At 46.2% G+C, this 12,407-nt stretch overlaps 1 protein-coding gene across 9 annotated transcripts in view; it reads left to right on the plus strand.

Annotated features, from left to right (window-relative positions):
- SDK2 (sidekick cell adhesion molecule 2) overlaps positions 1-12,407 on the plus strand; it is a 353,925-nt gene that overhangs the window by 185,868 nt on the left and 155,650 nt on the right. For all 9 annotated transcript variants that reach the window (XM_081180809.1, XM_081180812.1, XM_081180810.1 and 6 more), the window contains one exon: positions 9,430-9,589. In XM_081180809.1, the coding sequence (XP_081036935.1) occupies positions 9,430-9,589 (160 nt within the window). The remainder of the gene's footprint in view (positions 1-9,429; positions 9,590-12,407) is intronic.

Consider the following 12,407-nt stretch of genomic DNA (forward strand, 5'->3'; position numbering starts at 1 on the left):
TCTGTAACTGTTCCCAAGATTTGAACAAGAACTCTGGCAAGCTTAGGTGGAATTAGGCTAGCAAATAACCCTAATTTCGCATACACATCAATAGGGCCTTTGAAATATACTCAGAGTCCTGTAGTGATTTCATGCTCTTTATTGCAGCTTGTAAAACAGTGATTGAATTGCCCCACAAACCTCAGGCTTTTATATACATTATTTACACAATGAGTCCCGTCTGATTGGCTGATTCTGCTTCCCTCCTGGAGCCTGATTGGTCTTTTCCTGCAGGCCAATCGGCTGTTGCATTCTACAATCCTACCAGCCTAATAGGCTGATTAACTTCCTCCTGGAGCCTGATTGATCTTTTCCTGCAGGCCAATCAGTTGTTGCATTCTACAATCCTACCAGCCTAATAGGCTGATTACGGTAACTTCCTCCTGGAGCCTGATTGGTCTTTTCTTGCAAGCCAAACAGTTGTTGCATTCTAGGATCCTACTTGCCTATTGTTCTAGGATCCAAGCTTAGTACGTAACAGCCTTAATTAGTGGTGAATTACCAGAAACGAGGTTGATGAAAATTTTGATCCAGTGAGCAATTCCACTTTGGGGGTTCTGAGGGAAAGCGGGGGTCACTTTCTGGGTTGCATGGAGAAGCTGTTTTCAATGGAGCCCAGAGACGGAAGCCTGCAGCTGTATTGAGGCAGCACTAGGTGTTGAAATTTTGCACCCCTAACAATTTTGAGCCTGGGGCAACCTGTGCCCCCCCCCCAACTCTACACCACTGGTTAGGTCACCTGTGGGGGCCAGCTACCGCCAACAAAGAACACCTTGCTTGCAGGAGCTGCACTGACTGTCAATCTGATACAAGGCCAAGTTCAAGATGTTGGTACTAACAAACAAGGCCCTATGGAGCTCAGGGCCAGGTCACTTGAGAGACCTTCTTATCCCTTATAAACCCAGTAGATTCCTGTGGTTTGTGGGAAAGTTTCTCCTGCAAGTTCCAAAGACTTAGAAGCCTGCTCCACAGTAATTCAGAGCAGGGCTTTTAGCGTGGCTGACTCTGCTCTGTGGCATGCCTGTGAAGATAAAACAGGAACCCACTACTAGCACTTTCTGGAAACAATAGAATACATATTTTTGTTCTGACAGACTTTCTCAGCTGGATAAACGAGTCTTTGCGACTAGTGCCTGCTTGGTTAGGGTTCTCGTTTTGTTTTAAATGGATTTGCTTTTTTTATTTTTAACCATTTTTAATAACCTTTTGTCTAAATCGCATGGAAACAGATGTTTAGAAGGTGACTACTTTATCAGCAATGACGAAATAGTCACACAAAATTTTGTCTTTTATGTTTGCGACACAGCGTTTAGACAGGGCCTCTGACAGGGAGAGTTCTCACATGCATATGCCAGCTTCTGTGTTTTAAAATAATTTGATGACCATCAAAAATTCAACAGCTGAACCTTTTCTCCTGGCACGGTGATGAAATTGTGGGAGCTTTGAATGCTGGTTTTCTGTGGGTCACGTAAAGGAACAGGAACAAGAAAAGAAGCTCTATAGCCGTTAACAAAATGGTGGGTTGTAAGAACTTCATGGTTGTTAGCCCCATAACTTGCCAACACTATTAGGTGAGTTGACAAGGTGTGCCAAGGACAATTCAGCACAAAAGTCCAGCATTTATGTAGCCTCAATTCATATTGTGGTATGAAATTATAAGAGACTTCTCTGTAAATTCTCCTTGTACTTCCCCTTAGAATACTGCCTTCTGCAGGAGCCTAGCAACGTATTGGCAAATGAAGATTACTCTGGCTCTATTTTATTTTCAGAAGATTGTCAGATCCCTAACCCTTGCATGAAACTGCGATACCTTTGGAGTAAAGTGTGCACTTCAAGCGTTTTACTGCCTTGAAGTTGACACTCTTTAGTTTGTTCAGCTCCCAAAAAGCCCCAGAGGACAAGAGAAGCAATAAAATATAAATGCATACCTCACAGCAGATTGCCCTGCGTGGGGGCCTGAAAAGCTTAAACCCTTTTAACATTGCGCTTTCTGCATGTGTGTGTGCTGTTTGTTGGTTGAAGTGGCTCTCCACCACCCCCCTCCATTTTTGAATTGGTCCCACATGAAAAGAGGAATTTAATCATACAGGTCCTGGAATGTTATTGTTTTATAACAAATTGATACCAAGAACTAAAGCTGAGGAGGGTGTTTGGATTTTTTTCTCCCTTCTCTTTCTCTTTTCTTTTTTGTATGTGAAAAAAATAAATGTGATTCAAAGTACACTTGAAAGCTGTTGGGAAATATGAATGTGCTTTTGAAGTAAAAAAGAATTCCATTTGTTAAACAGAAAATGAAGCTGTGCACTTCAGCTTTCAGTTTTACACCGCAAATAAAATGGCAGACTTTTGCTTTCTTGTTTCCCCTCTTCCTCAGACTCCCCCCAACCCCGTTCCGCCCTCTATCTTAAAAGCCCAGCATGGTGTTTAAAATGCTAAGAAGCCAGCTGGGAATAAAGGAAGCTAAAGCAGCTTAGAGAAATCCTAGATGGACTTTAAGCTCTTGTTGATATGGTTACTAAATGGCTCAGGTAGGAGCAGGGACGGCAGAGCGGTCAGAACTGTGTCACTGTGGACAATATGGCACAGAATGCCAGGTGCGGAAAGGAGCAAGGCCGGGTCAGCTTGGGAGATGTGAATTCAGCTCCCGGGTTCATGGGTATGCAACTCTGCACAGCCTCGAAATAATCTCCATTCCCTTCATACATAAGGAATCCAAAGGGAATATAGCATGAGGAACAGGTCACACAGTCACTGGCATGTTCTTTGGTCTTGGGGGGATTGGGGACAGGGTCTCAGTTTGCTTGTGGTAAACTGTTCTTGACTAATCTGAGGCTGGTCCACCTCTGAAGGGTTGGAGTGCAGCTTCTTGTCTTAACCTGAGTCCATGATTAGGTGCCCTTGTGTCCTCCCCTCTCCCCCATGAAATGAATGAGTAACTGTGGACTCATTCAGCCTTCCTTTTTCTGCCGTACCTTTTCTGCTGTACCAAGCACAGGCCTGCGTTTTAAACCTCTTTGTCCAAGAGAGGTTGTGGTGTTGGTGTTTGTTTTGTCCCCCCCCCCAAAAAAAAACCCCACGGTTTACTGGTCAAGCAGAGCAAACAGCAGTCCACAGAAAACCTGATTGCCTTTTACTCCAGTTCAGCAGCAAAACTCTGGTTTTCCTGGAGAAAGTGCTTGGGCAAAAAAAAAAAAAAAAAAAAAAAAAAAAAAACTTGGACATTAGGCTTTAAAGCCCAGACTTGTACCTAGAAATATGGCACAAAAAGGCTGAGTGAGCCCTATGTTATTGGTGGCATTTTTGAAACAAACAAACAAAAAAGTATTAATATACTCCTTGTTATCTGCATTGGCCCTGACAATATTAACCTAGTTTGCTTATCAGGTTGTTGCAGTGCATGTAAATACCAGTAAGTTCCGAAAAATATGTACAAATGTGACATTTCGTTATCTGCATGTGCAGAATCTTCAGTTTCCAACATGGAACCTGGCAAAGGAATTGGATATTTTGGTTTAGCAAAAATCTTAGGAATATACAGTATTTAAAAACATGCATTCAAATGAAACCGTTTGGGGGCAGCGGAGCAGTGAGAGGGGACGCTTCCGGGTATAGATAGCAACGTGTCTGGTTGCCTGTGGTGAATAGAACCATCTCTAGGTGATCAGGCAAGGGAAATGCATTGTGTGGAAGAGGATGAAAGTGGGTTACAAAGCCAACAGGTGGAGTTTTCAAAATATTGTGCACTGGTGGCTTTCAAGGACTTATTAATCGAGATTGGGGAAATATTTGTTGTTTACTCGTGTCCGACTCTTCATGACCCCACGGACCAGGGCACGCCAGGCACTCCTGTCTTCCTCTGCCTCCCACAGTTTGGTCAAACTCATGCTGGTAGCTTCAAGAACACTGTCCAACCATCTCGTCCTCTGTCGTCCCCTTCTCCTTGTGCCCTCCATCTTTCCCAACATCAGGGTCTTTTCCAGGGAGTCTTCTCTTCTCATGAGGTGGCCAAAGTATTGGAGCCTCAGCTTCACGATCTGTCCTTCCAGTGAGCACTCAGGGCTGATTTCCTTAAGAATGGATAGGTTTGATCTTCTTGCAGTCCAGGGGACTCTCAAGAGTCTCCTCCAACACCATAATTCAAAAGCATCAATTCTTCGGCGATCAGCCTTCTTTATGGTCCAATTCTCACTTCCATACATCACTACTGGGAAAACCATAGCTTTACTCCTTGCCAAAATTTGGGGTGGCACATTCGTGTTCCTCCCACTGCTGCCATGTTTCACTTTGCTGCCATTGCTCTTTGGAACTGTGCCCCCTGCACTCTTGCAAAACATTGTGAAGCATAACAGCTTGTGCAATAGGGGAAGGGTTGTAGCTCAATGTTGGAGCACTGGCTTTGCATACAAGAAGGTACCTGGTTCAGTCTCCAGCATCTCCAGGTAGAGCTGGGAGAGGTCCCTGCCTGAAACCATGGAGAGCGGCTGCCACTCAGTCCAGACAGTATTGACCTAAATGGACCAACGGCGTGGCTCTGAATAAGGCTGCTTCATTCTCTGTTACTAATAGTTCCATTTCTTGGCTGTCCATCTTGTATTCAGAGCTTCTTTGTCCACAGCTGCTTACATTCACAGGAACGGTTGGCTTGAAATTCCTTCCGAAAACCATCAGGGAGAATCAGCTGCTTGCTAACTACTGTATTTAACGCAATATGGTTTGTGTAGCCGAGCCAACTAGACAAAATAATAAAAGGCACCCAGCCCATTACTGCATCGCCCAGACCACAAACCAAGGAGTCGCCAGCTCACTTTCGCATTCCCAGGCCCTAAAATGTGTGCTAAAAATAGAGGACGGCTTTTCGGGTTAGGCTGCTCCTCCGTTCTCAGCTATTTTGGTGGAGAGAAGGATACAACGTGCTTGCCACGGGGAGAGAGGAAAGCATTTCTGTGAAGCATTTATTGAGAGGAAATGTAGGTTTGGGGCAATGCCTGGTAGATTATGGGCACAAAGCTAATAATGGCAGAGGTGAATAACAGGAAGTGAGAAGGGGAGTAAGAGAGGAAAAACTGCTTCCAGACAACAAGAAGACAGATAGGAGGTTGATTTATACAGAGTCACGACTACTGCGCCATCTCATACCCCTCAACTGTCCCGGGAAAACCAGGGCATCCTGTATTTTCGTGCGAGAGCACGGTGGCCATTTTTGGGTGCCATGAATCTCACACCACAATCTCACCCCGGGGGGAAAAGCGCTTTTTGGAGGGCTGCAATCTCACACAGGTCATGTGACTCACGCAGGAGTGTGCCCCTGGAATATGGCGTCCCAGTTTTCCCCAGTATTATCTACACCAGAAGTAGCTAACGTGGTGCCAGCTGCATATGGCTGGACTCCAATTCCCATCAGCCTCAGCCCACCAATGGATGATGGGAAATGGAGTCCAGCAACTACTGGAGGGCCACCACTTTGGCTATTCCTGGTCTACATTGACTTGCTGCCATTTTCCAGGATTTCAGACAGGGCGTCTTTTCTCAGCCTTACCTGGAGATGTCAGGGGTTGAACCTGATGCCTTCGGCTTACAACACTCGTGGTCTACCCCTGAGCTTCAACCCTCCCATCCAATGGTTTATCAGACATTTTAAAACCCTCCATACATTTGAATAAATGTCCCCTCCTCTTGGGCAAAAGTAACCATCCTACTTCCCCCCAGCTGGCTGCCTTTCTGCCCTAATTCCTGGACTGCCTTTGTGTCTCCCTCCACCAATCTTTTTCTTATCAGTATCTCTTCCCTGCTCCGTAGGTAAAGGGATGCGTTTTCCATTCCTCCTATAGCAGATTTGCCACCGCGGCCAGATAGTGGTTTTGGCATTCTACCTTTTATTCAATGCTAGTAAATACGGCTTTTAAAAGTCTGCATGCACGTGAATGAATTAATGTGTCTGAACTTTGCAGTCCGTCTGTCCCCCCCCCCCCCCCAAAAAAAAAGTGGCAGCACTTTTCATGGCAGGTTGGGGACAAAGTTATCAGTTGTCTTTGCTCCCTCTGCTGGCAGGAAGTGAAACTTGTGACAATCCGAATGGTGCTCTTTCTGTAGGTATTGTGTTCATAGAAACCCTAGTTTCGAGCTCTTGGGAGTCTGAAATCAGGGGCAAAAGCTAGTAAGAAAGACAGTAGATGTATGTAGGAACAGAGGGGGCAGCTGGACTCAAATGAGGGAGGTATTCAGCATTGTTCAGTTACCCCAACCCATCTCACTACCCAGTTGGTGTTTGCTTTGTTTGGTTTTTTTGCAAGCATCTCCAGTTGCTCATCCCCAGTGCAGGCAAGAGACCTCTGGACCAACTGGCTACAGACTTTGAGGCTAAAGTTGTTTGATTTCGGAGTGATATTTTCTTTAAAAACAAAACAAAAAAACTGATTTTATTAAAGCTTGAAAAAGAAAGAGAGAGAGAGAGAATTTACAGGAGTCAACATCAAATATCAAGCATTTTTTTAAAAAGTAAGAAAACCAAAAGAGAGAAAATTTTAAAAAAGGAAAGACTTCCAATTCTCCATCTATCAGCTGTAAAAACATATGCAAAACTCTTACTCCATAACATCCCATTCTTCTGCTTTCCATAAACTATCCATCTATGGCCTGTGAAAGTGTGAGGAGGTGGACTGTTATGATGATGATCATTTTGCTACAGTGGTACTTTGGTTTAAGAACAGCTTAGTTTATGAGCAACTTGGATTAAGAACGCTGCAAACCTGGAAGCAGGTGTTTTGGTTTGTGAACTTTGCCTTGGAATAAGAACATGTTTCGTTTCCTGTTGAGTGTGTTCCATTTGTAAATTGAGTCCCCCGCTGCTATGGGAAAGCACGCCTTGGTTTAAGAATGCTTTGGTTTAAGAACGGACTTCCGGAACAAAGTTCATAAACTAAGGTTTATTAGGCTTCCTTCCATTATGTTTTTATCATTGATGTTCCACAATGTGTTTTTAATGTTGTGCACTGCCCTCGGATCTTCAGATAAAGGGCAGTATATAAATTGAAATAATACCTGTCAGGGGTACAGGGACAGAGGCACAGGGAAGACAGGAAATGGAGAGCGATGGAGAGGAATCCCAGGATAGCGAGGAAGAGGATAGCAATGACGCAGGGGATTCCATGAGTCTCTCCAGTGAATCAGAGGATTCCCAGAAGGGGGCGCCTGTGGTAAGGGCAAGGGGAGCCCCAGGGGGAAAGTGTCAGGAGCGGGGGGCCAGCAGGGGACCCCAAAGCGGCAGCTGGGAATCAGGGCCAGCCTCCCCACCAGAGCGCAGCGAGGGAGGGGGAGGTTCCAGTGTGTCAGAGGGAGCAGCTCCGGCGACAGAGAAAGGGGAGGGCTCAGAGGAAGCCATTCTCCCGGAAGGGGAGGAGGGCAGTGAGGGGAGTAGCATAACTGTCAAGAGGAAGGTTAGAGGTTGGGCGCGCGCGCCAAGTTCAAATGAGGAGGCGCGCGGAAGAGCAGGGAGCCCGGAGGAGGAGGAGCCAGGTCCCAAAGCCCGCAGGAGGGGGCAGGAGCAGTCTGGAGACTCCACTTCAGGAGAAAGCAGGAGGGGAGGAACCCCGGCGGGCAGAAAGACCCTGCGGAAAAGGAAAGAGAGAAAAAGGTGGAGCAGCGTTAGCTTATTAAAGTGGTGTAGGGGAGGGACCGATTCAGAGGAGACTTCTAATGTCTAAGGAAGAGACGCGGGGCTGCGAGCCTCGGTTGTGGAACCAATAATGAACTGCAATAAACATCCTTGTATATAAGAAGAACTTGGCGTTGGTCTTTTGTGAGCTGAGACCTGAGGCAGCCCTGACAATACCAATACAGTACTATTAATAATAAGCCAACCTTTTTTTCAGTCTTCAAACCTAGATATCAAGAGCTCATTTTTCTTTTCGTGCAAAAAGTCCATAAGGGGTGGCTTTGGAGCAATCTTGACTCTGCACTGATTTCAGCTCCTCTTGTTTTTATGGTCTGACTCCACATTCCTCTCCAGCTACTGGCCTCAGTAAATCATGTTTATGAATGTCCTATGTGTCACCTAGTGTGGATCTGCCCACATTAGGATTTTTTAAATATTGCATGCCATTCTGTATTCACTACATTTTACCGTGGAAATCTTATGGTATGTCTATGACCCAAGAGGGTCAGTGCCAGCAGCTACACTTAGGACTCAGTCACACATCTGTTTGTCCCCTGAGGCATGGGCCTGGGAGGATTTCCTTTTGTCCTGCCACTTCCCCTGGGAAAACCCACGGTTTACTGCTGAGTTGAAACCAATGTCCATCAGGATTCAGCACAAAACCACAGGTTCTCCCACGGGAAGTGGTGTGACGAAAGGGAAAACAAAAACAAAAACTCTTGGACCCATACCTAAAATCATGGGACAAGCAGAAGACATTACAAGACACGTGGGTGGCGCTGTGGTCTAAACCACTGAGCCTCTTGGGCTTGCCGATCAGAAGGTTGGCGGTTCGAATCCCCACAGGTGAGTGAGCTCCCATTGCTCTGTCCCAGCTCCTGCCAACCAAGCAGTTTGAAAGCACACCAATGCAAATAGATAAATAGGTACTGCTGTGGCGGGAAGGTAAACAGCGTTTCCATGCGCTCTGGCTTCCGTCATGGTGTTCTGTTGCACCAGAAGCGGTTTAGTCATGCTAGCCACATGACCCAGAAAGCTGTCTGTGGACAAACAAAGCAAGGTGAGCGCCGCAACCCCATAGTGGCCTTTGACTGGATTTAACTGTCCAGGGGTCCTGTACCTTTACCTTATTGCAAAACAAAGAGAAGGGTGGGTGAGCCCGTACAGAAAATGCTGTCCAAATACAGTTGGGGGGAATGGTGATGAAAAACTTACAGGGGTTCTGGTTAAGAGAACTGCACTGCCATGCTTAATTTATAACCTTTTTGCTTATTGGTTTTTGCTCACCCAGTCAGAGCAATAGAAACCATTCATATAGGATGATCCAGAGACCTGATATCAAGTTTGATATTTCTCTAAATTTCTGTCGTGAAATAGGAGACAGGGAATGGCACAATAAAGGATAGATACACCCAGAATTGCCCTGTAGCAGCCTTAACTAGCCTGGTGTCGTGTCCCCCCCTCCATATTTTGTACCATGGAACCTATCATCCCTGGGTGGCACAGTACATCCCTGAGATTTGCAGTACAAAACAACTCTCTGGAAAGCACCAGGTTCGTGAAGGCTTCTCTACTGCTTTCCATTCATTTATGTAGCTCAGAAGGACCCAGTATCACAGAGAAGATACTGGACGAACAAGCCCTTTGTCTGGCTCTTGTGCCCTTTAAATTTGGCAGGATGCTTAGAAAGAACATACAGCTTGACCCTCTCTCCTTCCCCTCTTCTGTGTCCTTTGCAGATGACGTTTCTCCCTATTTCAAGACGGAGCCGGTGCGTACACAGGTTCACCTGGAGGGAAACCGCTTGGTCCTGACCTGCATGGCAGAAGGCAGCTGGCCTCTGGAGTTCAAATGGCTGCACGACAACAGGGAGCTGACCAAATTCTCTCTAGAATACAGGTACGTTGCAGGTGGCCTTTCACTCTTCGGGGCTCTGTGAAGTGGCAGCGAGTGTTCCTCCCTCCACCTGGAGCCTTGTCCCTGCAGGCTGCTTCCTGTCATTATCCCCATGGTAGCAAAAGCCCCTGGGGCATGTGTCATCTGCAGCTCCCAGCTGGTGCACAGGAACTATTCTAGGTCTTTAATCAATTTATTTTCTTTTATAGCAGCTAAAAAAAATAATAGTGGCTTTGGGGAGGGGGGTGGAGAGCGTTCAGTTGTTTGACGCATGCAAAAGGTCACACACGAAACGCTAGAAGTGTGAGATTTTCTATGAAGTCTGGGAAAGCTAGAAAGGTGGAGGGGGGGTGACAGGGTCCAGAGCAAACAGGAACGCCGTGAGGCAGGGCTTGTCCACACTTCCACTAGTGCTGTGTCTATAAAGTAGCCTTTCTCAGCCTGTGGGTCCCCAGATGTTGTTGAACTACAACTCCCATCACCCCTAGCTAGCAAGGCCAGAGCTCAGGGATGATGGGAGTTGTAGTCCAACAACATCTGGGGACCCACCGATTGAGAACCGCTGCAAGGATGGGTCCTAGTGGTTTTCTGCTTGACTCAGGCCTTTGCCCTCATCCTTTCCGAGGGAAAACCCGCTCTTTGCCAACAGATAGGAACAAATGGCTATCCAGGGGAAACCTGAACTGTTTGCTTTGGTTGAGTGCTAAAGAATTGTTTTCCCTGGGGGGAAAGTAGCTAAAGTGTGGACTTAAGCAATCAGTTAACTCCAGCCAGAGTGTGATGGATCCCCCAGCTCATGAATCCTTAAAGCCAAAATGGAAGGAACGTTTTCAGGAAAACTATATTTCGTCCTTATCTAACCTCTCCTTAAAAAGACAAAACTGAACAGAATTTGTGCACCAGTTGTCAGTCAAGCACCCCTCTCCCCGCAGGGCTGGCCATTCCCAAATAATTTGAAACAAACTCCCTCAAAGAAGCAAGCAGATGTAGCAGTTGCAACATCATGTTTATTGGGCCAGGTTTGCCCCACTGAAAAAAGTAGATTCCTTCTCTCTAGTGTCTCCTTTCTTATTACTGATTTGCAAACTAGCGCCCCAAATTCTTCCTCTGCCCAAGATGGAAACTTGCTGCTTAGATCAGGAGTAGGCACAGTACACATTTGCGGAATCTACTTTTGTTTGTACTAGAACTCCCAAGATCCGCCAACCAGAGCAAGTTTTTCTTGATTTTAATGTTCTATCTTTTTTGTGGACGTGGGTGGCACTGTGGGTTAAACGACAGAGCCTAGGACTTGCCGATCAGAAGGTTGGCTGTTCGAATCCCCGCAATAGGGTGAGCTCCCGTTGCTTGGTCCCTGCTCCTGCCAACCTAGCAGTTCGAAAGCACGTCAAAGTGCAAGTAGATAAATAGCTACCGCTCCAGCGGGAAGGTAAATGGTGTTTCCGTGCGCTGCTCTGGTTCGCCAGAAGCAGCTTAGTCATGCTGGCCACATGACCTGTATGTAGGGAGCTGTATGCCGGCTCCCTCGGCCAATAAAGCGAGATGAGCGCCGCAACCCCAGAGTCGGCCATGACTGGACCTAATGGTCAGGGGTCCCTTTACCTTTACCTTTTTATAATAATAATAATAATAATAATAATAATAATAATAATAATAATAATAATAATAATAAAGCAGTGTGATTTTTTAAATGAAATAAATAAATGGAGAGAGTTCCAAAGATGGACTCCCTCTGCCCGAAACGTCTGGCCCCTTGGTGAGCGAGTTCCAAACCCCCTTGAACTGGGTCAGATGCGAAAGGGGTTCCAACACACTACCCAGTTCACCCTGCTATTGCCCTGCCCCCATTCACCAGGGAAACAAAGAACATAAGAAGACCCTTATAAGATGAGACCAGGGGCCTATCAATTCCAGCCTTCGCAGTGGCCAACAATGCCTCTGTGTAGCCCACAAGCAGGAGTGCAGCATCCCTCTCCTGCCCAAGCCTTGCCTTGGGAAAGCTGGAGGGTGCACCTATTGGGAGATGTTTGCAAGGAGGGAACTGGCAAGGAAGGCTGGAATGTTTCTTGCATTTGGGCATTTTGAGAGTTCCTACGGAACGCTCCAAAGGGGAGGGGGTTGGTGCATCGCTGCAAACTACTAAGTGCCGATCAATGTAAAATTCGCTTCCCTAGAGTATGGCCTCGTTGGCCATATAACAAATTTCCTGGCTTTCATATCCCTCAGTTTCAGGAAGACCTATATAAAAAAAATCCTTGCTGACATGATGTCCTGCAAGCTTCAGATATGAGACTCGCCCTAGCCGAATTAATCCACCCCTAATAGGAAGACATCCTCTCTTGATTTAAAGACTTCAAGTGATTTGGGAGCTCTTCCCAGCCTCCTCTGGTGAGCAATTCCTGTGTTTTAATTACTGTCACAGCTAGGAAATGCACTTATTTTAAGCTTGTCCAATTACTTCTCCCAGGTACGGGAACATGTTAGCCCTCTGACTGCAAGATTGAACAGCGTGCTACGAAGCTGTGGCTTACCCGTGTTCAAATATTTATATACATTGATCACATCTCCCCTTCAGCCCTTCTCATGGTTAAGCCAGACAGATAAAGTTCTCAGTGAGAGAAAAATGGGGACGGGGTGTGTGCGTACCAGCCATTTGGAAGTGTTAGCCTTTCCACAATATATATATATATTCCCACCCCCCTTTTCTTGTATACAATTCATGCTTGCATAAAACCAGATAACTTGCTAAGCTGTCAGATGGCAAAGGTGGTTGCTCACGAGTAACCAGGCAGGACTCCGACCTGTCTTTTTCAGGTTTTAT

Source organism: Podarcis bocagei (genome assembly GCF_964188305.1).
Source record: "Podarcis bocagei genome assembly, chromosome: 2".
In the NCBI taxonomy this organism is placed as follows: Eukaryota; Metazoa; Chordata; class Lepidosauria; order Squamata; family Lacertidae; genus Podarcis; species Podarcis bocagei.